At 34.3% G+C, this 26,092-nt stretch overlaps 1 protein-coding gene, 9 non-coding genes and 1 pseudogene across 10 annotated transcripts; 6 read left to right on the forward strand and 5 right to left on the reverse strand.

Moving 5' to 3' along the window:
* The first annotated feature begins 245 nt into the window (after positions 1-245).
* LOC125068963 (xanthine dehydrogenase 1-like) lies at positions 246-12,193 on the forward strand. Its single transcript, XM_047678369.1, has 14 exons — positions 246-252; positions 519-646; positions 1,140-1,427; positions 2,006-2,161; positions 2,951-3,073; positions 4,166-4,432; positions 4,982-5,202; positions 5,534-5,717; positions 6,207-6,402; positions 6,524-7,108; positions 7,249-7,430; positions 11,123-11,312; positions 11,597-11,710; positions 12,028-12,193. Exons 1-14 carry the CDS (start codon positions 246-248, stop codon positions 12,096-12,098), a joined length of 2,712 nt encoding a protein of 903 aa, XP_047534325.1. The 3' UTR covers positions 12,099-12,193.
* On the reverse strand, positions 8,324-8,440 carry LOC125069046. Its single transcript, XR_007119820.1, has one exon. It is a non-coding gene; the product is annotated as a U5 spliceosomal RNA (small nuclear RNA).
* LOC125069026 lies at positions 9,542-9,734 on the forward strand. Its single transcript, XR_007119803.1, has one exon. It is a non-coding gene; the product is annotated as a U2 spliceosomal RNA (small nuclear RNA).
* A 1,025-nt stretch (positions 12,194-13,218) lies between the features above and the next one.
* On the reverse strand, positions 13,219-13,335 carry LOC125069047. The gene has a single exon (XR_007119821.1). It is a non-coding gene; the product is annotated as a U5 spliceosomal RNA (small nuclear RNA).
* A 542-nt stretch (positions 13,336-13,877) lies between these two features.
* On the forward strand, positions 13,878-14,042 carry LOC125069037 (annotated as a pseudogene).
* Positions 14,043-17,641: 3,599 nt separating this feature from the next.
* On the reverse strand, positions 17,642-17,758 carry LOC125069041. Its single transcript, XR_007119815.1, has one exon. It is a non-coding gene; the product is annotated as a U5 spliceosomal RNA (small nuclear RNA).
* A 559-nt stretch (positions 17,759-18,317) lies between these two features.
* Positions 18,318-18,510, forward strand: LOC125069027. Its single transcript, XR_007119804.1, has one exon. It is a non-coding gene; the product is annotated as a U2 spliceosomal RNA (small nuclear RNA).
* Positions 18,511-19,638: 1,128 nt separating this feature from the next.
* LOC125069028 lies at positions 19,639-19,831 on the reverse strand. Its single transcript, XR_007119805.1, has one exon. It is a non-coding gene; the product is annotated as a U2 spliceosomal RNA (small nuclear RNA).
* Positions 19,832-21,189: 1,358 nt separating this feature from the next.
* On the reverse strand, positions 21,190-21,382 carry LOC125069033. The gene has a single exon (XR_007119810.1). It is a non-coding gene; the product is annotated as a U2 spliceosomal RNA (small nuclear RNA).
* Positions 21,383-21,936: 554 nt separating this feature from the next.
* LOC125069044 lies at positions 21,937-22,053 on the forward strand. The gene has a single exon (XR_007119818.1). It is a non-coding gene; the product is annotated as a U5 spliceosomal RNA (small nuclear RNA).
* A 2,509-nt stretch (positions 22,054-24,562) lies between these two features.
* Positions 24,563-24,755, forward strand: LOC125069029. Its single transcript, XR_007119806.1, has one exon. It is a non-coding gene; the product is annotated as a U2 spliceosomal RNA (small nuclear RNA).
* Positions 24,756-26,092: the final 1,337 nt, after the last annotated feature.

Raw genomic sequence — 26,092 nt, forward strand, 5'->3', positions numbered from 1 at the left:
TAAAAAATTGATAAATACAATAATAAAAATTAAAGCACGAAAAAATTTCCTCCACGTGCCTTTATTACAGATACAAATCGATTCCGCATAGATCTGATTAGGGTCATTAAACGGTCTTGGGGAATATTTTTCCATTCTTGTGAAGCCGGTGTTCTGTTCTGCCACTGTTTTCTTTTCTTTTTTTCTTTATGTTACTTGTGCAGCGGCGTAGGGGCATTACAGTAACATTTTCGCCTATTAATCCCATGTCAGGTACCACCTATATTAATAAAACCTCTGTTATTATAGCGTTCTAGTTCTAGTAGCCAGTAGTAGTAAAACACATCTTCTACCGTTTTGACGAACCATATCGATAAATTCCGTTCTGTTCGCCCGATCCTCGAAATCCAAATCATACACGAACTGCGTCCAAGGAAAAAGCTCCCAATGCAACTTTGAGCATTAGTCTCCTCACGTCGACAATATTCTCTTCTGCGACCATTTAAAGATGTCCTACAATTTTATATAACTTTTTGTAGAGGATCTGCATTTGAAGACAACAGAAATTAATTTGCCGAAGTTCTTGAAAACCTCACTTAAAGACCAAATTATATTGAACGTGAAAATACCGCCTTTGTCCAATAGCCACTTGATAAGAACATACAAGGTATGTAAGAAAATACAAAATATCTCAATATTTATTTTATTCGATGTCACATCCTTTCAGTGACATGGGTTTTATTCACCAATGAGAATTAGGATTTCAAATATTTCGGAAAAAATTATCGGTATACATTTGGAATATTATCCGATTTCTTTCTGAATTAATTGATTCCACGGTGTGCTGAAGTAGCTCTAACGGCATTCTGAAAACTCATTAGATATAAATAAATATATAAATATTGGACAACATCACATATATTACTCTGATTCCAATGTAAGTAGCTAAAGCACTTGTGTTATGGAAAGTCAGACGTAACGACGGTACTACAAACGCCCAGACCCAAGACAACGTAGAAAACTAATGAAAATTTTCTACATCGACTCGGCCGGGAATCGAACCCGGGACCTCGGAGTGGCGTACCCATGATATGTACATACATTTAGGATGTATTTGCATTTTGAAGCTCCTTTTTATGAATATATTTCGTACTTTGCAGATTATGGCCCGCGCCCAAAATACTCACGCGATAGTCAACGCTGGGTTCAATTTCCATGTAGATAAAAATCAAAAAATTCTCACTTCAAACATAGTCTATGGTTCCATAAGTCCCACGTACAACCATGCCAGAAATGTTGAGAATATACTAAAAGGGCAACCGCTGTTCAGTGATGAAACTCTGCGGATGGCGTTAGTGAAGTTACAGGAAGACATCGTCCCACTTGATGATCCGTCAGAACCATCGCCGTTCTGCAAGAAGGCTATCGCTTTGGGATTGTTTTATAAGGTGCATTTTCTTAATATTTAATTTAAAAAAAAAAATCAATAATTTGTTTGAAGAAAATAAATCTAAATTACAATGTACAATGAAAATATATCTATCCTGATATATCTTTATAACTGTATAAGATACGAAACTAAAGAAGTTTTACGTAAAAAAATAATATTTAGGTTCGATATTGAATTGTTAAGTACGACATTATACTAAACAAACAATTACCTAATTTGGATTACAGATTAAATCAAAATAAATTTTGATTACGTACCTTGTAGTATGTACTATTTACGTCCAACGTATTTTGTACTGAGGCGTCATTTTACAAGACATTTAAAGTAAATCTCATATGCATTATCTTTCGTGGAGCTAAATACTCGTTAACTTTAAGGCAGGATAATTTATTGCATAATTGTATTTAACTAATATAACTTTGCATCTTAAATGTTTCTTGCCCGTTGTTCTCGATAGAACCTACATACCGAATCGCTTGTGGCTTTACGTTTAGTACAGCTATTTAATATGACGGTTCAAAAGTGTTTCTAATAGACAACTTGAATAAAGTATATTTTAATTTTGATTTTTTGCAGGCAATTCTCTCGTTAAGTCCGTCAGTGAATCCTAGATATGCATCCGGAGGCAGTGAGTTAGTCAGACCCCTTTCGAGCGGCATCCAATCCTACGAAACAGACAAGAGCCTGTGGCCACTCAACCAGCCTGTACCGAAATTGGAAGCTCTATCTCAGGTCATTTTTTATATTACATATTTAATTATATGTTTAAGTTAGTTGAAAACATTTGATAGGACTCCGGCTACTTCCGAGTTGGAATGTAGAATATTCTAAGAAGTAACAGTATGAAACTTATCAACTACAATTTCTCATGGTTTAGGTCGACGGACGGTCAAATGAACCACCTTACGGTAACATAGACATTAGCGCCGTAGAAAAAAAAACCTTACATCGCTAATGCGCCACCAAACTTGAGAACTGAGATGCTATGTCCCTTATGCCAATATTTACTGTAGCTCACTCATCATTTAAATCTAAACACAACAGTACTAAGTAATACTACTTTGCGGTTGAATACATTATAATAAATATAATTACGTGGACTAAATAAATAAATATAATATATTTTTTTATAATCTACTAAGTAGGTCATGCCCATCCCGGATAAGCTAGACGACGATAACGAATTGCCACCAGAATACGACGTATTGTATTACCTGGTGGTAGGGTTTTCTTGCTCGTCTGGGTAGGTACCTACCACCCACATCTCAGTTACCGCTACACAGCACTCTTTTGTATTATTATGTTCCGGATTGTGATCGGACTGAATCAGTATAATTACTATGTATAACACAACGGACGTGACTTCTCAGTTACCAAGATATTAATTATGTAATATTTCAAACAACGCATTTGTCTATGGGCTGTGATGGCCAGTTACCATCAAGTGGTCCATTTACCAGTCCTAGATAGACGGACTTTTTGGACATTAAATAATGATAATTTTACGTAATATATTTTCAGTGTTCAGGTGAAGCGTTATACAGTTGCGATAATGTTTCCGGCCCTCGAGACGTGCACGTAGCGTTCGTCCTCTCCACGATCTGTCTCGGTGAAATTGTCCAATTCGATACCACTGAAGTATTGGTAAGTGTTTTTTAAATAAATAAATAAACCGTTAATAAGAAATACACTGTTTTAAAACCGAATAAGACTGGTTTACCTGCTCAGCGGGTTTTTATTAAATACTAGCTGTGCCCGCGCCTTCGTGCGCGTGTGAGTTTAACAAAAAACTTACTTTTGTACCCTAAGTTACTCCTTATTACATCAGCTATCTGCCAGTGAAAGTCCCGTCAAAATCGGTCCAGCCGTTCCAGAGATTAGCGGGAACAAACAGACAGACAAAAATTGTAAAAAATGTTATTAACGTATATGTACCGTGTCTACATACATATGCATTTAGTAAAACGCGGTTATTTTAATATTACAAACAGACACTCCAATTTTATTATATTTATAGATTACATACATACATAGCCTGTTGTCTTCTGAACCACCTACAAAATCTAAATTTATATGACAAATGAAGTAGGACGACGGACGGAGGACGGTCAAAGCGAAGAGCAAGCAAGCGTTAGAAGCGTTTTGACCATCCTCCGGTTGTCGGTTATGTGACATCACACGGAAATTAATACAGCACTCCTAATCGCAAGCGCAAGCAAGCATATGAAAATAATCCGCTTTGAAATAAAGTGCAAGCGTTTCGTTTGAAATCAAACTAAATGTGGTAGTTCATGTGTAGTTTTGTTAATTATATGTTACCGTACGAGTGCCTGAGCGGTGATCAGTCGGACCTTTTGGTAGAAATGATGACTGTTTTGTCAATGCTTACAATAGAATGTGGTTTTAACATTACGAAAAATAGGCTAGAGAAACAGTACGAGAAAATCAATTGCTTGATTGGGTAGATTAGAGGGGATACATAATATCTTAAATATACATCGTTGTTTATTTACTAAAGATCATTCCTTTGATTATATTATATGACGTTGCTTATAACATTTATAATATAAAATTTCTCATAAAAGAAAAACAAGGGTGAAAATAGTTTATGAAAAACCCTATTGTGCATAAAAATACACATCATACTTCAAAAACAGTTATTGGTGTCAATTTTTTTTTTATTCTGTATGTAAGCCTTAAACATTACTAACAGATTATTTTTTAAATGTTTTCCAGAAAATTCCAGGCGTCGTAGCATTTTTATCCGCCAAAGATATACCAGGGACGAACTCCTTTATCCCCAAAGACGAACAATTCGAAGAGGAAATTTTGGCCAGTAAAAAGATATCCTACTACGGTCAACCGATTGGTTTAATCGCAGCCATCTCTAGAAAACTGGCTATCAAGGCAGCCGGCTTGGTAAAAGTGTCGTATAAAAAATATGATACTAAGCCCGTATTGAGCATAACAGAAGCATTAAATGCTCCCGATAAGCAAAACCGAGTGAGTATACTTATTAAGTATAATTAATGAGAAATTCAGATAAATAGAATATCTGCCTAGTAGGTCGAATAACTTCGAGGTTGTAGACGCAGAAAAATAATAGGGATTTCTTAGAATTTTCACAATCAATCCGGATTATTGGCAATATTTCCCTTAAAAATACATAAAGGCGTTAGTCCTGTGCCTGAACTGAGGCGTCAGTCCGTTCGTATGAGATTATGGTCCCGACGGATTAAAGTGCACGTTTTTAGCTAGCAATGACTGCTGCGATGAATATCGCTCATGCGGAATAAATCATAATAAAAAAATCTGATAATATCTCGTAGATAAGGAAAAGTTATTGCTTTGTTTAGGTAAGGTTATCTTAACTCAGTCACATAATAATATTATTATAAATTAACACAAGCAAGGTGATTAGTCCACTAGACAAAGATTTGCAGCGGCCGATTATGAACTCAAACCTCTCAAAACTCTGCTTCAAATTCGCTTTTTCTTAAAATGCACATAGCATTTTAAGAAAAAGCGAATTTAATTGAAATTTAATTTTAGATTCGCGAGGATGTGACAATTAAAGCAACAGATAAAGGCAACGAAACTACTCACACTATTAAAGGTCATTATTACATCCCAGACCAGTACCACTTTACTATGGAGACTCAGAGCTGCAGGGCGGAACTCACGCGTCGCGGGATACGAGTATGGTCGGCTACGCAGTGGATGGACTTAGTGCAGATCGCAGTGGCCAGGTCACTGGACTTACCGTTGAACAGGTACACCGAATAGATATTCCATATATTGTAGTATCATTCACTAAGATAATGAGACAAGGTCGAATCAAGACAAATCCGAAGATAATAAGTCGAGCTCTGGAAGTAGAAAGTGTGTACATTCCCGGGCCTCGGAGAGCACGTAAAGCTGGTCCTGCGGCTAAACCCTTTCCGGTCGGATTTCCTGTCCCGTCGGATTACGAGTGAGGGAATAGCGCGCACGTGCACTAGAATAATTCCCGAGTAGGTTGCTGGTTTTTCATTCACGCACACACATAGACGTCGCGCACGCTAGGCAGTGTCCGCACGCTCACGTGTTACGGGTTGCCCCCAGCGTGGACGTGTCGGCGGGGCGCGTGGGCGGCGCGTACGGCGGCAAGGCGTCGCGCTCCGCGCTGCCGGCGTGCGCCGCCGCGCTGGCCGCGCACGCGCTCGGCCGCGGCGCCAGTCTCGTCATGCCGCTGACGGACAACATGCACGCCGTCGGCAAGCGACAGGCGGCTCGATTCGAGTACGAGGTGGGGCTTCTGTACCGATGTCGCCTTTGAGACCAGATCTCATCCGTGGCATTGTTTTAAACGCGAATGTAAATCTAACTGAGCCTCAAAAAAGATGGTCTTAGACACATACGTTGACGAGTAACCGTATTTTAAAACGGAAATAATTTATATTTTGACGACTTCGATGTAGAAAAAGTTCATTAGTTTTCTATGTTGTCTTGGATGTTTGTGGTACCGTCGTTACTTCTGATTTTCCATAATACAAGTGCTTTAGCTACTTACATTGGGATCAGAGTAATGTATGTGATGTTGTCCAATATTTATTTAATATTTATATTTAAAAAAACAACAAAAGGTACAAATAAAACTAAATGCTACCTATGCGCTTGTAATTAATACCGAATGCCAAGGAAACCCCCAGTTGGTATCCCAGAGCTTATTAAAGAAAACATATTTTGATGTAGACTGAAAGTTAATTTAATTTTTTTTTGTTTGTGTATGTATCAGTTGGGTGTGAACAACGACGGGGTTATTCAGCACGCAGACATCGTCTACTACTCGGACTGCGGTTATTCGTACAACGACTCGTCGGGCTCAGAGATAGCATCTACTATGGCCAATCTGTATGACACTTCCAGGTGGAATATCAAAGGGTACAGCGTTCTCACTGATAAAGCTGGTAACACTTGGTGCAGAGCTCCAGGTTAGTTTATTTAAAGTATTACTTAATGGCCTCGAATTATTCCGAAAAGGAATGTATTTAAGCAATATAAGCATACGTATCGTCTACGCGTCCATTTTGACCGATATTATTTTTTTATTAGCAACTACTGAAGGGACAGCTATTGCGGAACATTTAATGGAACGAATATCGCACATAACAAAGAAAGACCCAATCGATATACGAAAAATTAACATCGCACCCAAACACAACAAAGTAAAAGACATGATAGATACATTCAAAATGGACACCAATTACAACGATCGAAGAGCCGAAATCGAAAAATATAATGCCACCAACGCTTGGAAGAAAAAAGGCTTACAACTAACGATAATGAGTTATCCTATTGTGTATTATGGAAATTTTTCAGTAACGATTTCTGTGTATCACGCCGATGGGACAATTTTGATGTCCCATGGAGGAATCGAAATGGGCCAGGGCATAAATACAAAGGCGGCCCAAGTTTGCGCGTACACTTTAAAAGTTCCATTAAGCATGGTGACGGTCAGGGGTTCGGATAACTTCGTGTCTCCGAACAGCATGGCGAGCAGCGGCAGCATCACAAGTGAAGCTGTAGCATTTGCCACTGTTAAAGCTTGTAATGAATTGTTGAAGAGGTTGGAGACTGTCAAGGAAGAGCTTGACGAGCCGACTTGGCAAGAGGTTGTTAAAGCTGCGTACGATAAAGGTTTTATTTTATTTCTCTTTTTAATTTATATTTATATGTTTTTTTTTTTATAGAGTTTGAAGTTTATTTTTATCGTAATGGGAATAGTTAATAAAATGTAATACTTATATATGTTTATTGATGCAACAAAAATCTACCAGGAATAAATCTACAAGTTAACGCTATGACGTCGCAGCTGGACAATCTGGTAGGATACCCGGTATATGGAGTTTGTTCCGCGGAAGTTCACTTAGACGTACTCAGCGGAACCCATATTATTAACAGAGTGGATCTCTTGGAAGACACAGGCCGTAGTCTCAACCCTGATCTTGACGTGGGCCAAGTAAGTACTTTTAGAAATTGTCGTAAAGAGCCGAATAGCTTAAAAATGATTTATACTTTTCTAAGATAATTCACATATTTTTATACAATCAACGGATAAATTTAAATGAATGCTAACATCGACTCAATGCGTTATATTGTCTTGTTAAATTTTTTGTTAGTCATTAGATATATCCATCTACTTATAATCTAATGTTGCTTATCTGGTCATAGTTTTCGAGGTCTACTATCGATAGACTATCGATAGTTAAGGTGTAAGCGATACTATCGATAGTATTGTCACGTATCAATACTATCGATAGTATCGACACTATCGATAGTATCGATACTATCGATAGCTTCCCATGAGCAATACTATTGATACTATCGATAGTTTTGCAAAAACCATTACATTTAACCTAAACTATCGATAGCCAGTAATTTCCGATAGTATTACTTTCTCAAGATAAGTAATTTAGCAAGCAAACTATAGTGTATATTTAAATAAATGAAATTTACCACAATATTTGTTTTTAGAATTAAGACATTTTGTGCGGAATAAGGAATAATGAAAAATTTGAATGTGAAAAATGTTGTCAATATTTTTTGTGTTTAATTTATGAATAAACATTATAAATACTTACAACATTAAAAAAAAATTTTAGGAGGACGGTGGCATTACAATGGAATTTTTTTGTAGTAATCTTTAATGTAGCGATTAGAATACATTTCGAGTATATTACTTACATTAAAAAGCCAATACTATCAAAAAATCGTTGCCTATCGATAGTCCAAAACTATTGATACTATCGATAGTGGCGATATAATATTGATCGATACGATACTATCGATATCGTGAATAGTTTTCGAGGGCAACTATCGATAGTTCTGCAACGCCGTTATAATCATTTATTAACCTCACCCTAGAGTGAGGCTTCAAAAATATGTTTAGACTCATTTGAGTGTTCCCCTCCACGGAAATCTTTAGTAAAAGGCGAAAGATTTATACGTTTTGAAGGGAAACCAGAGTACTGAAAATTTGGACACGAGAACTATATAAGGTATTGCGTGTAAATCTTGCCAGCGCGATGCAGGTTTCTCTGTTTTATTTAAACGCCATCTAATGGCAGCGTTGCACAACTATTGTGTGAATTTAATACTGAAAGGCCGCCATCTAGTGAGAAGTATAGAAACATTTGGCACTAAATTCATTTAAATAACATCAACTGCTATTTTTAGTATCGATGAAAACTGGCAAATTTATAAAATAATAACACCGATATACTGATTGTTTAAGTTTAAGGTCAACAATACCTTTTAGAAATATTGATATTTCTAACTATTTTTGGAGTAATAAACTATAACTAGCTTTATCAATATGGTGTCAAGAATTAATATATTAATTGATGTGGTCTTCAACTTTTAATTTTAAATAATACATAGAGTAATGTTAGCGATGGTCTTTCTGGCTGGCCTATGTCGGACTAGGTACGGGCCTCGAGGTCGACCTCTATAGCCGTCCCTTGAGGATTTCCTCAATGGTAGCCTTGGCTACTATGTTAAATGTTTTGACCCGGTGGGTCAGTACCCTTAGTACGAGTTAGAAAGTTAACTATAAAGTATTTTATTTTCAGTTTTCTTCCATACATATCCTATCAACGCCCCAAGCGAAAACGCAGATGAACTAAAACCGGTAGTACGAGTTTTTATAAGTTTTCAAGTCGAAAGAACGCGCGGTTATCGACATTTCGCTAGTGCGAGTTACATATTTGGCATACGCATGAAAATTGACGTTTTCGTTAATTTCATATCGAGTTTGAACTCACTTAAATAATTTAGGTCAGCGCCAGTGAGAGCTCATGTTAAAAATTAAGTATCAAAAATGGGAAGCAAAATTATGCTTGAAAACTAACTACATCGGTTATGGTAGCCTTTCATTACAATAAAAAGCAACGAAATTGAATTCTGCGGTGAAATTCTTTAATTAGCTAGCCTAGAGTAATGTTGCTATAAATTCGAACTAGTTTTGTTGTAATTTCATAGATGGCGCTTTATTATTTCGTCACTATGCTGCATCGCGCTGGCGAGATTATCTCGCGTAGAATGACGTCCCTCAGTTGTGTTAGGGTGGGTATCGCTTCTCGGCCTTTTGGCTAAGATCAAAGTGTAGTATCTGTTCTTTTCAGCTTAATATCTGAAAGTTCCCGCACTGCGGGACCAGTATATTAAACTGATTTTTGTAAATCGACGGGATGTTCGGGGCTCGCTCCACTCCCGTCACGGGTCGGCCCGGCATTGCAGTGCCGCCGGGAACGGCCCACATAATAAACTTTAAATTGAGTCTAATATCTGACTTTTTTTGAGTAACTATGTGTTAAGTAGTATCTTGAAAAGCTGTTTAAAAACGTTCTTAATCAATTCCGCCGTCACGTCACTTTAGTCTCTTTAAATTTGCTGTAAAATGTAGATTCATTATTTTTTCTAAGATACTTAATAACAAAGTAACAAAATAAGTAAAAACTATAATTAAGCAAAGTTACTATTGCAAGAAACTTAAATCAATCTTAAAATAAAGCAAAAACGCCTTCCATTTATACAGTTCAATTATATTCTCTATCATTTCAGTTTTTTTATAATAATGCCAAAAGGGTTAATATATTAAACACATTTTAAAAACGAAGTAAGATATTCATAAAGAAAAGGTCGAATACACTTTAAGATTTGTCTAAATTAGTATTCCGATAGAAAAACAATCATCATGATATTCATATTTAAATTAATATTTTCAAAATAAATATATGCTGTTAACATAAATAAGATATTAAAAATACATTAATTATATAAAAAAGTATTCAATAATAACATAATATTATCCATTTTATTTAATTATGTCAATACCTATTGCTATCTTATTTCTTTAATTATTAAGTAAAAACCTAAAAAGATGAAGAATATATCTATGAAATTTATCTTGTTTTGTGTTAGTTTACATTTATAACAATTGCGTTCCTTAAGTTGAAGGGCTTATGCGACAAAATCAAAACCCCAAAGATAATCTGTATTTAGGTTGTCTAGTGGTCAATTATTTCATTTATTATATATTTAAAAAGATAATTTATTGCTAATATAAAATTATATGCGTTGATTCGAGAGATATGTACATAGGGAAAATGAGGCTCAACTGGATACTTTGTCACTACTCCAATTAAAAATTCAAATAAAAAAAAAAACATTGTTTTTCTATCTTTGACGTGACATGTTTTGACAGTGAGAACGTAAACTATGAATGTTTCATATTAAATATTATCTAGATAAAAATGATTAACATTAAGTCCTTAAATATATACAAATAGAAATTAATTTCAGGGAATCAATGTCAGTCCATCAGGTCGCTTACTTTCATTGCGACGAACGTTGATGGTGGCAAGAGTTCTTTTATTGTAGATAAACGTGATGTGTTAAACGAATCGTAGTGTGTAACATTTTTTTTTTTAAGTGTTTCTAATGCATATTTTATAAAAATATTATCTGTTTGCACTCCTTCTCCACGTAAACTTTTATAATGCCAAACGTAATGTAAACGCGGATGGGGGTTATATAAATAGGGGGGAGTGTATATAAATACACTCCCATCTCCGTCATTTTGTTGAAAAATAGGGTACAATGCTTCACGTATTAATGTATAGATTATGGGTATAATAAAATTTTTTTTAGATTGAAGGCGCGTTTGTAATGGGTCTAGGGCTTTGGACAACAGAACATTTGATCTATGATGCTTCAGGTCAGCTGTTGACCAATCGAACATGGACGTATAAGCCGCCTGGTGCGTGTGATATTCCAGTCGATTTTCGAATTTCATTTAGCAGGAACTCGATAAACAATAATGGGGTTTTAGGGTCAAAAGGTAAGATATTATATTACTATAATACTTTAAAATAAAGCAAGATCCTCAATTAGCTAGAATTGCAAACAAATGCAAAAAAAATGGAGCCAGTTGTAAAACAATATTTAATACACTATCTACCCAATAAAAAAGTAAACGTATAGGTAAACTCTAAACATGAAAAAAGACTAAATATTAATCTATATGTATGACGACTTGAGTGGATGAAGATGTGTAAAATTTAGTAAAAAGGAAAACATAACCTTTATCCATTCAAGTTTTCATTTATATATATTTTTTAACAGCTACCGGCGAACCAGCATTCGTTCTGGCAGTGGTTGTGGTGCACGCGTTACATGAGGCTATCGTTGAGGCTCGGAAGGAATATGGTTATAACGATACAGAGTGGGTACATGTTGGTAAGTTAATTTCTAATTTAGTAATGTAATAGCACAACTTAATTTGTTTGACGAATAGTTATAAGCCATTTTTGTAAAAAAAATGTATTTGTAATGTTATAATTATTTTTATTCTGACTGAAATAATTCATCGAATTATTTGCTTCAAATAAAATACAGGACCAGTATAAATATAAGTTTTATACAAAGTTTCAAGCCAGAAATATTATAAATAAATTAATAGCAATAGTATGAACAGATTTAGTACATAATTTCTCATTCTTCTTAAGCTTTTCTTTCTATTTTTTAAGGTACTAAGTAACGTTTTCAAATTTCAGATACACCATATTGCGTAGAGAATATTATTAGAGGAATTTCTCCAAATATAAAGAGCTATAAGTTAAAATAATAAAATATTTATTATGTAATCACTAATATTGTTAACGAATGAACAATTGTCATACTTATACGATACTTAGACGATAATTTAAAAAACCATCATGTGTAATCAAATATTTTTGTTAAACAAAATAAAAGGTTTAAAATATATGGTTTCTTTGTTTGATAAATTTATCCAAATCAGTAATATTACATTAAATAATAAATAAATATGAAGGGACATTGCTACTATTGGACCACTTAAATTATTGTAAACTTCAAACCACAGCTCATAGGAAGAGAAGGCTGATGGTTTCGTTATTCAACAGTCTCAGTTTGAACACTAGGCAAAAACAAAATTTTTTATATTTTTTTTTTATCGGTTACGGATAGATATTTATTTCGGATATCCTATAGTTTCGGTTACGTTTAAGGAGCTCCATAACATCCCTGTCAACGATCTATCGATAATAGTGTAATTGACCGTGGAGTAAATGTAATCAATTGGCAATTGGTACTTAACGAAATAACTACAGCAGTGAAAACAATACAAACAAAATTAAGAGACGTATTTCTGAAACAAGATTAAAATTAAGCAAAGTTTTAAAATCATCTTGGTAATTAGGTACTTATTTACTAATTGGACTTATATAGATGTTTAACGTTTTCACCAATAAAATATATGACTAAAATATTACTTAGATGTTAAACATTTTTAAATATTTTGAAAATAATCTATGCAAATGCAACAATATTAGATAAAAGTGTTGCTTGTTCATTTTTTAATATAGAGCCTTCAGTATGGATGTTATGATTAAAAACTGTGTTTTTATAGACTTAAAGCTCGAAATGAAAACATGCGTAAAAGGTACTCATAATTCAAGAAATCATGGGTACACTGGTTATTACCAAGGAGATTCTTGACTAGAACTTTAAAATGGTGAATTATAATACAGATGACCCGGTCATCTGCAGACTGCCCGATAACAATTCAGATCAGCGAAGGGATTCAAAATCCGACGAAAACCTTCAAGTACATAAACTGGGAACAAAACAATACGAATCAATGAGGAAGCTGTCATCATAGAGACCATTGTAAATTGTATAATAATAGTAGAATGAAATATTATTTTCTAAATTGCCAATTATTAACCTCACCCTAGAGTGAGGCTTCAAAAATATGTTTAGACTCATTTGAGTGTTCCCCTCCACGGAAATCTTTAGTAAAAGGCGAAAGATTTATACGTTTTGAAGGGAAACCAGAGTACTGAAAACTTGGACACGAGAACTATATAAGGCATTTCGTGTAAATCTTGCCAGCGTGATGCAGAAATCTCAGATTTTATGTGAACGCCATCTAGTGAGAGATGTAGAAACACTTGACTAAATTTGTGTGAATACAACTATCATATTCAAAACCATTTAACAATCAAATTAACATCTACAATATTAAAAACCATTGCAAGTACAAAGCAATGTATTTTTATCAATGACAAAAGACGAAAATTTATAAAACAATTGTGATTAAAATTCTAATAGGCAATACAATATCTTTGAAGCATTATTTACAACTTTTAGTGGAGTAGTAAACGATACCAAGGACTTGTATTAATGCGATATGTCTTTGATATTGTTCCACAGAATAAATAATACATAACTATGTAAATATAATAATAAATAGTTAACTATAATTTGAAATAGTTTTGTTGTAATTTCATAGATGGCGCTTTATCATTTCGTCACTGCCCTGCATCGCGCTGGCAAGATTATCTCGCGTAGAATGACGTCCCTCAGTTGTGTTAGGGTGGGTATCGCTTCTCGGCCTTTTGGCTAAGATCAAAGTGTAGTATCTGTTCTTTTCAGCTTAATATCTGAAAGTTCCCGCACTGCGGGACCAGTATATTAAACTGATTTTTGTAAATCGACGGGATGTTCGGGGCTCGCTCCACTCCCGTCACGGGTCGGCCCACAATATAAAGTTGTATCTGTCATCTGAATCATATCTCTAAAAATAAAGTTGTTGCAAATAATGTCTAAGATTTTTTTCAAAAACACGCTGTGTTTCTGTCTAGTCCATTGAAATGTTAAATTTTTGCTTCACCTTGAGTTTCTCAGAGGTGCCATTTTATTATAGGGATGTGTTTCAGTAGAATATTAACCCCAAATTTAAAAATAAGAAAATGTTTATTCAGGACAAACATACATTGCAAACATAAATAATAAAAAACAATAGGATATATAACATTAACTTATGTCTCTTGTAGACAAAACAACAAAAACTAAAAAAATTAAAAAAGAAACGCAACAAATTTATATAAATAAACAAAAAAAATCTTAACTTATGGTGTCTTCAATCGTGATGTGTCCTGGAAAGGTGAACCATTCAGCTTTTATGTTGGGTTAAAACCCAACAATGATTTTCAATTGTACCCTTTGTGACTGTGACGAGCCGTGACAAAGTGATGAATAAAAATTAATTTTAGTTACGTAAAATAATAAGAATATTATATAAATGCGAACTATTATTTTATTATTTTGCGAAGCGCAAATATAATAAAATAATAGTTTTAAATTAACAGAAATAAAAAATAATAATAAATAGATATATTTAGACTTATAGAATAAACATAAATTGTAGCAAAAATAGCACGATACAGCGAGTAGTAAAAGTAAAAAAAAAACATGAAGAAGAATACTATTTATGACAAGTGTAGCTGCAAATTAGATAATGTATAATTTTGCAAATGTAACGTTTGTGGGGTTGCAATCCTTGTCTCGCGATCGCTTAGAAAAGGGGTGCAAACGCCTTTTCACTATATTATATCTGTAACTACTGATGTTACAGAAAATTTATTAAGACATAATTTGTAGAAAAAAGTGCAAAAATGTCTTCAATAATTTTCTTTTTTGATTTTTTCATAAATTACTCGGCTTAGATTTTCGTGGTGATTTCTTTCGTTGGTTGAAATCTTATTTATCCAATAGAAGGCAAGCTGTAGGAATTTGTGACTCTCGTTTTGACTATGTTGATATTACTTCTGGTGTACCTCAGGGCTCTCATTTAGGACCTTTGCTTTATAATACCTATCCGTTTGATGTTGGTGCTTGCTTTAAATTCACAAACTTTTAATGTTCGCCGATGATAAAAAAGTATATAGAAAAATTAACATTATAGAAGATTGTATATTACTTCAGAGTGACTTGGATAGATTATATAATTATTATTATACAAGGAACAAGATATCCGTTAAAGTAAATAAATGTACGCAAACTTTTTTTACCCGAAAATTTAAGATATGTACTTTTAATTACACAATGGGCCTTCCTTTAAAGAAAACTAACCTGATTCGTGATCTAGGTGGTCTTCTATATTCGAAACTATTACTCAATCGTCATATCGATTATATTACTAATAAGGCCTATAAACTACTAGGCTTTATAATAAGAACTTGGAACCCTTTTCGCGATATTAATTGTCAAAAAACTGCCTATTTCTATGCTAGTTGTGTTTGGAATCAACATTACGATATGTGTATTGAAAGAATTGAGGCTATACAAAAGAAGTTTATAAAACACTTTAAAACTTACCCTAACACAAACTACATGGATGCTTGTCATCTTTATCGCACATCCAGCTTGACAGGTCGACGTGAAAGATTAGATATGATATTCCTACATGATTTAGTCTGTAGTAAGCTTGACTAGCCCGAGTTGCGCTCGCGGGTTCTTCTTAATGTACCTAACAAACGAACCCGTACTACATATTCTGTTTTACGTCCCTTTATCCAATACACGTTACGCTGTAAACTCTACACTGTCGCGCGTTTTCTCACTATAATAAAAAGTATTCGCATATCGACATATTTCATCGGCCGATTAGTTCATATAAAAAAGACATTCTTACGGCTCAAAATTCAATTTAACAATTCAAACTCAAACAAAATTTGCATACATCTGAACACATACCCACAGTCCCACATACAATCAACACATGCACAAAATAATAGTGTAACGGCACTACCACACCCATCACCTACACCCACACTAGCAACATAGTCAGTGTCGCCTTATTTGTATTCATTCTTATTTTGTTAATTATTTAGTTTTTGTTATTTTTAATTCATTGTTTTATTATTACTTTTACATGTTATGTATCAAAACTGTCTGTTGCTACTTCTGTTAACTAATATTAAGTTTACATAATTCAATAGAAATGGATCTATTCTCCGTATATGTATTTTAATGTATATATATAAATTAAAATACAGTATTATACGCTGTTGTTTTCCTGAAATAAATAAATAACTTTTTTGATTACATCACATATACTTTGTAGAGGATCTCTTGTCGAAGATAAGTCTACGGTTTCTCGAGTTTTTACAAAAGCAGCCCGATACCGGCAGAACTCGAGCAACCACCAGTCGTACGATTTATTGTTTCAACTTCCCTACGAAAACGTTTCCTCAGTTCAGTAAACATAAAAATGGTGCTGAGAAATGTGCGTGGAGAAAACGCCAGTGTACGAACAATAATAAGGAGGCTTAAGGTACCGATAATCACCCCTTTTAGACCAACATGGTCCAAAGCTTTTTAAAATTATACTATCACGTGTCAATACTATCGATAGTACTATCGATATCCTAAAAAGGTCAATTATCGATAGCTTGACGCAGTTTATGAGTCCGTCAGTGTATAATAATATATTTGAGCAAAATAGAGAATTATAGTTCATAGATTAAACTAGTGTTGCATATCGATAGTCCACTATCGATAGACTATCGATAGTTAAGGTATAAGCGATACTATCGATAATTTCCCATGAGCAATACTATTGATACTATCGATAATTTTGCAAAAACCATGACTTTTAACCTAAACTATCGATAGTATCGATAGTTTTGTGCTATCGATAGCCAGTAATTTCCGATAGTATTGCTTTCTCAAGATAAGTACTTTAGTAGGCCAACTATAGTGTATATTTAAATAAATGAAATTAAATTTACCGCAACATTTGTTTTTAGAATAAAGACATTTTGTGCGGAATAAGGAATAATGAAAACTTTTAATGTGAAACATGTTGTTAACATTTTTTGTGTTTGATTTATGAATAAACATTATAAATAATCATAACATTAAAAAAACTTTTATTAGGCCGGTGGCATTACAATGAAACTTTTTTGTAGTAATCTTGAGTCTAGCGATTAGAATACATTACGAATACATTACTTACATTAAAAAACCAATACTATCAAAAAAACGCTGGCTATCGATAGTCCAAAACTATCGATACTATCGATAGTATCGATAGTATTGATCAAAACGATACTATCGATAGTATCGATAGTATTGATCAAAACGATACTATCGATAGTACTATCGATATCCTGAATAGTTTTCGAGCTCAACTATCGATAGTCAAACTATCGATAGTTCTGCAACGCTGGATTAAACAAATAGGTGACTATTACTGATCACCTTTAGATGATTCATTTATTTGGTAAACTAATCCGGCAAATCAATTTTGAAGCTATACAAGATTACAAGTAAAATCCGTCTTTTCTGATAACTAAATTAACCTCACCCTAGAGTGAGGCTTCAAAAATAAATTTAGACTCATTTGAGTGTTCCCCTCCACGGAAATCTTTAGTAAAAGGCGAAAGATTTATACGTTTTGAAGGGAAACCAGAGTATGGTACCTTATACTACGGAAACTTTATGGGGTGCTGTGTGTAAATATTGCCAGCGCGATACACATTTAACAGTTTTTATACGAACGCCATCTAATGAAATCGTTAGATAGCAACACTGTGGGAATATAGTAATGAACGACCGCCATCTAGTGAGGGATATTGGCACAGTTGACACTAGATATATTTAATTAACATTCAATGTTATCTACAATATTAAAAATAATTTAAAGTATAAGGAAATGTCTTTTTTAATAATCACAACATGACAAATTTATAAAAAATGTGACAGAACTGTTATTGCAAAATATTTTTATGGTTAATTAACTACTTTTGGAGAAATAAATTATAACTAGGTACTCGAGAATCGAGATCAATATTCGATGTTTGACAGTGTCTTTCTGACTAAAAATAATAATACATTATGATGTCATTAATTAAAAACAATTTAGTAATGTAATGTAATTTCATAGATGGCGCTTTATCATTTCGTCACTATGCTGCATCGCGCTGGTGAGATTATCTCGCGTAGAATGACCTCCCTCAGTTGTGTTAGGGTGGGTATCGCTTCTCGGCCTTTTGGCTAAGATCAAAGTGTAGTATCTGTTCTTTTCAGCTTAATATCTGAAAGTTCCCGCACTGCGGGACCAGTATATTAAACTGATTTTTGTAAATCGACGGGATGTTCGGGGCTCGCTCCACTCCCGTCACGGGTCGGCCCGGCATTGCAGTGCCGCCGGGAACGGCCCACATAATAACCATGATATACTTCCTAAAGCACCTCTAATACAGTTTACCGCTAACAGATAAAACACAGAGTTATACGATAACGGGTTGAGAAGCTTTGTGCAAGTTGGTCTGTGTTAACTCTTATTCGATATTCTATCAAAAACTAAATTTACTTTATTCAAGTCGGCTCATAAGAGCACATTTGAATCGTCATGTTAGTGTTGAATAAATGTAAAGCTACTTCCGGTTGGGAAAGTAGGTATGGTACACAAAGCCATACTCTCAACCTTAGTTATCGTGAAACTTTATACACAGGGTTATTGGCAAATCGACGTATTCCCGTTAGGAGGTAAAAGGGATGACTATTTGCTATAATTTTAAACCCCCATATGCATAATGCAAAAGTGAACCATTTTTCAGTAATCTCGTCTTTTTAGCTTTTTTCAAAATAAGTGAAAAATGCAACATCAAAAATTTATTTAAAAAAAAGTACCAATCAAACACAGGTTATATTTCAATATTGAAACAATAATTATATATGACGGCCCATGTTTAAAAATGCGAGACGGAAAACGATATTATTTCAATATTTTTTTGATTTTTTTTTTTACAAACAAAATTTACAAACAAAATATAACTTTATGAAACTTGTTTTGCAGATTATTTTAAAAACATTACCGTATTCTTAGCTCTCAAAAATGTATAACAACTTGGAACTTATTTCAAAGCAGCCGAAAAAAATTACCACAAAGGAAGCTGGTGGAAATTTGTATTCGAACAAAACTTAATTTCGTTCTATAAATATCTCGCAAATAGGTTTAATGCATACCTAACGAATGCAAGAATAATAGTATCGGTTTCCTAATCAGCGGCTACCCCCTATATTGGCTTTTAATGGAGTGTATATGCGAATCTAGGAAACTGGTAATGTTCAGAAACGAAAAATTCATGTCATGTTTATGTTGTTAATTACTAAGAAGATGAGTATTTATCAATGAACCAACCATTACGACAAACACCTCGAGGCACCACTCTATGTAACGCAATGGGGGTTAAAATTACGGGAATATGTCGAATTACGATAAAGACTTTCAATACTTTAGTTATTGACTGCCTAGATTGTATTACAGATCATTTTGGAAGTAATACATGCTTATTATGTGGGCCGTTCCCGGCGGCACTGCAATGCCGGGCCGACCCGTGACGGGAGTGGAGCGAGCCCCGAACATCCCGTCGATTTACAAAAATCAGTTTAATATACTGGTCCCGCAGTGCGGGAACTTTCAGATATTAAGCTGAAAAGAACAGATACTACACTTTGATCTTAGCCAAAAGGCCGAGAAGCGATAGCCACGCTTACACAACTGAGGGACGTCATTCTACGCGAGATAATCTCGCCAGCGCGATGTAGGCTGTGACGAAATAATACAGCGCCATCTATGAATTACTATACTGCCGCCATGTCGCAGTTCGTCAGTGTATATTATGTATTTTGAGCAAAATATACACTGACGGACTCGATAAGTTGCATTCAAGTTTCAGATAAATTTACATTAATGTCGATACTCTACAATTATCATAAAAAAAAAAACAAAAAAAAAAACATTTAAAAATAGAACTGCAATAAAAGTTAGAATTACAGCCAAGAAAATAAAATATATGCTTAGTTTCGTGTTTTTTAGAGTAAATTCCAAAGCTGTTTAAGATTTACGGGCGATGATCTTAATTGGAGTGAAGAGTAATGGACCTTCATATTGTTCACCGATAAGTGTGGGACATCTTTAAATGGTCTTCATCTACACTTTCCATCAGGTGAGATGGAAGACAAACGCCTATTCCATACAACTATAAAAAAAAGACGGTTGCAGAAGAGTATATTATCTACGTGAGTAGAGATATGCTCAAAGTTGCTTTGGGGAGCTCTCTTCCTTGGAGCGTCCTTTTGGACGCGGTTCGTGTATACATTCTATGACCTGGCGAACAGAACTTGTATACATCGACTGTATTTGTTGCACTGTCATGTCTTAACTACTTTTAGTTAACTGATGGTAAGTGGTCACCACTGTACATAGATTTTGATACTACAAGACAAATTAACCATTGGTTACATAGATAACGTGATACCAGCCTTAGGAATTAAGATGTTATGTTCGGTGTGCCTGTAGTTACACTGGCTTACTCACCAATCAAATCGGAACACATAAAGAATTAAGTAAGTATTGTTGTATGACGGTATAATAAGTTATGTTTTCGATTCTATAATGAGATTTATAACTTGGGCTATTAAAAAAATTAAAACTTATGTAAAAAAACATTGATAAATACTCAATAAAAGATCATATTAAAGCTTAAAAAGCGTGGATTAGTACATTTCGGTTTCTACGCAGGATAAAGAACTTAAATGGTACTTTCCTGACATAGTCTGTAGTTAAAATGGTGTAAGCAACTACTGAGTTTCTTGGTAGTTTAGTTAGCTACTTTCCCAATCGGTGGTAGCTTTACATTTATTCAACACTAACATGACGATTCAAATGTGCTCTTATGAGCCGACTTGAATAAAGTAAATTTAGTTTTTGATAGAATATCGAATAAGAGTTAACACAGACCAACTTGCACAAAGCTTCTCAACCCGTTATCGTATAACTCTGTGTTTTATCTGTTAGCGGTAAACTGTATTAGAGGTGCTTTAGGAAGTATATCATGGTTATTATGTGAGCCGTTCCCGGCGGCACTGCAATGCCGGGCCGACCCGTGACGGGAGTGGAGCGAGCCCCGAACATCCCGTCGATTTACAAAAATCAGTTTAATATACTGGTCCCGCAGTGCGGGAACTTTCAGATATTAAGCTGAAAAGAACAGATACTACACTTTGATCTTAGCCAAAAGGCCGAGAAGCGATACCCACCCTAACACAACTGAGGGAGGTCATTCTACGCGAGATAATCTCACCAGCGCGATGCAGCATAGTGACGAAATGATAAAGCGCCATCTATGAAATTACATTACATTACTAAATTGTTTTTAATTAATGACATCATAATGTATTATTATTTTTAGTCAGAAAGACTAAACATCGAATATTGATCTCGATTCTCGAGTACCTAGTTATAATTTATTTCTCCAAAAGTAGTTAATTAACCATAAAAATATTTTGCAATAACAGTTCTGTCACATTTTTTATAAATTTGTCATGTTGTGATTATTAAAAAAGACATTTCCTTATACTTTAAATTATTTTTAATATTGTAGATAACATTGAATGTTAATTAAATATATCTAGTGTCAACTGTGCCAATATCCCTCACTAGATGGCGGTCGTTCATTACTATATTCCCACAGCGTTGCTATCTAACGATTTCATTAGATGGCGTTCGTATAAAAACTGTTAAATGTGTATCGCGCTGGCAATATTTACACACAGCACCCCATAAAGTTTCCGTAGTATAAGGTACCTTACTCTGGTTTCCCTTCAAAACGTATAAATCTTTCGCCTTTTACTAAAGATTTCCGTGGAGGGGAACACTCAAATGAGTCTGAATTTATTTTTGAAGCCTCACTCTAGGGTGAGGTTAATTTAGTTATCAGAAAAGACGGATTTTACTTGTAATCTTGTATAGCTTCAAAATTGATTTGCCGGATTAGTTTACCAAATAAATGAATCATCTAAAGGGGATCAGTAATAATCATGCAACTAGAGTCATCTATTTGTTTAATCTATGAACTATAATTCTCTATTTTATTATTATACACTGACGGACTCATAAACTGCGTCAATGTTCAAGATACCTTTGAATAAACATTTTAACAAAGTATTATACTTTTTATACAAATTTAAATTGAATCCTATAGCTGTGTTCTAACTGTCGATAGTTGACCTCAAAATCGTTTTGATCAATACTGTCGATGGCATCGATAGCTCTCCGTGAGCAATGCTACTGGTAACAGCGATACTATCAGATATATATGGCTTTTTGGGGTTCAGCCCAGCGCCCCGTGGATTCAAAGGCTGGGGGGGCTTAAGTCGAGTCAAAGTCAAAAATAGACGATAATGCGAAAGAATCCATAACTCTATTAAATTAAATTGATCGTGTGGTTTGCAGCCCTGCGAGTCCTACAAATAATCACTCCCATTCAATTAATATAATTCAAGCCTACGTTCAGATATGTCTTAGGTGGGACCCTAAGTAGTGTTAGCCCAGGGCTCCCTTAACTTACGATCCGGCCCTGGATATATCGATAGTATTGAACTATCGATAGTGGTTTTTGCAATACTATTGACAGTGGTTATTGCAATGCTATCGATAGTATCAATAGCTCATGCTCATAGAGAGCTATCGATACTATCGATAGTATTGACACGTGACAATACTACTGATAGATTATCGATTGTCTATCGATAGTGGACTGTCGATATGCAACACCGTCCTATAGTTTAGTTGCTTTCCTATGTGTATGTATGTGCACTGGAATTCCATACCGTTTATTTTTTTTAACAAAAACGATAAATGTTGCAAAAATTGGTTATGGTTGGTTTATTAAAAAATTGATAAATACAATAATAAAAATTAAAGCACGAAAAAATTTCCTCCACGTGCCTTTATTACAGATACAAATCGATTCCGCATAGATCTGATTAGGGTCATTAAACGGTCTTGGGGAATATTTTTCCATTCTTGTGAAGCCGGTGTTCTGTTCTGCCACTGTTTTCTTTTCTTTTTTTCTTTATGTTACTTGTGCAGCGGCGTAGGGGCATTACAGTAACATTTTCGCCTATTAATCCCATGTCAGGTACCACCTATATTAATAAAACCTCTGTTATTATAGCGTTCTAGTTCTAGTAGCCAGTAGTAGTAAAACACATCTTCTACCGTTTTGACGAACCATATCGATAAATTCCGTTCTGTTCGCCCGATCCTCGAAATCCAAATCATACACGAACTGCGTCCAAGGAAAAAGCTCCCAATGCAACTTTGAGCATTAGTCTCCTCACGTCGACAATATTCTCTTCTGCGACCATTTAAAGATGTCCTACACTTGAAATAAAACTAGTTTTTTTAACGGATTTAATCGCGTATATTAATTATTTTATTTTAACATCCCGACGTTTCGAGCACTTTGCAGTGTTCGTGGTCACGGGCAGACTGAGTCTGCCATAATTAATATACGCGATTAAATCCGTTAAAAAAACTAGTTTTATTTCAATGTGTAATAATCGCGAAAATCTAAGACAACATTATGTCCTACACTTTTCAGTGAACAATATGTAGGCCCATTACTCTTCATTCCAATTTACGATGTTCACCCGTAAATCTTAAACAGCTTTGGACTTTACTCACGAATGACGAACGAATTTGAAACTAAGCCTACATATTATTTTCTCGTCTGTAATTCAATTATTTACTGCAATTCTATTATTAAATTTTGTATTAATTTTTTTATGATAGTTGAACAGTCTCGACATTAATTTATTTTAAAAACTATTAATTCGAAAGTAATCGTGAACTTTAATGAGTCAGTGTTTATTTTGCTCAAAATATATCGGAAAGCGACACAGCGGCATAGTTTTTTTAGATTGGCGGACAAGCATATGGCCCACATGATGGTAAGTGTTCACCATCGCATAGACGATGGCACTGTAAGAAATATTAACCAATCCTCACATCACCAATGCACCACCAACATCGGGAGCTAAAATGTTATATGCCTGTCTTGTGCCTGGAGTTACACTGGCTCACTCACCCTTGAAACCGGAACACAATAATACTGAGTAGTTGTTTGGCGGTATTATATCTGATGAGTCGGTACCTACCCAAACAGGCTTTTACAAAGCACTACCACCAAGAAAAAACTATTATAGATGTATATTATTATGAATGCAATGTTGTTGAATGCAATGCAAAGCTGGAATGTTTCTATATATTTTGCATTTTGCAATAGCTTTGTGTCTGTCTTGAATGAAGTTTTTCGTAATCTAGTTTTTGTTTCATAGATGGCGCTTTATCATTTCGTCACTATGCTGCATCGCGCTGGCGAGATTATTTCGCGTAGAATGACTTTCCTCTGTTGTGTTAGGGTGGGTATCGCTTCTCGGCCTTTTGGCTAAGATCAAAGTGTAGTATCTGTTCTTTTCAGCTTAATATCTGAAAGTTCCCGCACTGCGGGACCAGTATATTAAACTGATTTTTGTAAATCGACGGGATGTTCGGGGCTCGCTCCACTCCCGTCACGGGTCGGCCCGGCATTGCAGTGCCGCCGGGAACGGCCCACATAATAAGCATGATATAATTACAATTAAATGTAAAGCTACCTGCACAGGGTTGCAAAGTAAATTCTACCGAAAAGAAGCAGCAAGAAACTCAGTAGTTACTATTTTCTACCACTTTAATTTCAGATTAAGTACAATTAAAGTTTTATATATCCTGCCTATAAATCAATAAATACTAAGTCCACGCTTTTTTATCTTTAATATAATCTGGTATTGAGTTTGTAATTTTTTTTATTTGATCTTTAAATATATGAATAGGCCAAGTTAAAAATAAATATGGAATCTTATTAATATATAGAATCGAAGGCACAACTTATTTTACCGTTAAACATCTATACTTAATTCGTGTTTTGTTCCAGTTTGAAGGGTGAGTAAGCTTAAGTAAGTCAGCTTTATTCAATTGTGTAATAGTATAATACTTTCTTGTCAAAATTCAACCACTGGTTCGGAAAGAAACACCCCAGACCTGAGAAACTCAGTGGGATATTTTTTTTACATCAAATATTAGTGATTACAGTGATAAATTGTTTCATTCTATAACGATTTTTTTAAGCTAACAATAGGAAATTATATACATTGTCACACAAACACAATAGCATTACTAGCTCTGTGTAGTCAGGTAACAGGAGTTACAAAAAATACAGACAACAATGGATGTATAATATAAAGGTTGACTATTTAAGAATAAATTTGAAAAAGGAAATAATTTCTTCAGCAAAAGACAATTAACGAGGATTTTAAAAATTAAATGCCAAAATGATTCTCTCATGTTACGTCACACTATATGCTAAGCCGAGCTTAGTCCAACCGAGCCCAGTCAAAGCTATACCAGCACAGTTAGTGCTATTAGTGATGTCACATTCGATTATACAGTGAGAGGAATTGAAGCATACTTTTCGGAACGTCATTAGCTAATTTATGCAAGAGGAGTAACAAAAAAAAAGAGGGATGTCGCCATAGCAACAGATTAGAAGATATAACAAATTTGTTAAAATATAAAAGATTAATAACAAAAAATATGTATAACATAATAGGTGTCTTAGGGCCTTTTGTTTCACTTATTAATAATGTATAATCGTGATGTAGATAGAGAAAATAAGAATCTCATAAATAAAATGTTTTATTATTGGCTAAAATTACATTTGACTATAATGGAAGCAGTTTACATAATAAAAAAAATATAAATATATATCATTTATTGTGTACCGGTTGAATTATTTTGTTTATTGGATTACAAATATTGCAATAAAGTATTAATAAATAAAATTAAATAAATAATGGTATTTAGCATCATGAAGAAATTAAAAAAATTATTAGGTACATTAAAAAAAAAATCTTACTATT

The sequence above is a fragment of the Vanessa atalanta genome, chromosome 14 (assembly GCF_905147765.1).
Source record: "Vanessa atalanta chromosome 14, ilVanAtal1.2, whole genome shotgun sequence".
NCBI lineage: Eukaryota > Metazoa > Arthropoda > Insecta > Lepidoptera > Nymphalidae > Vanessa > Vanessa atalanta.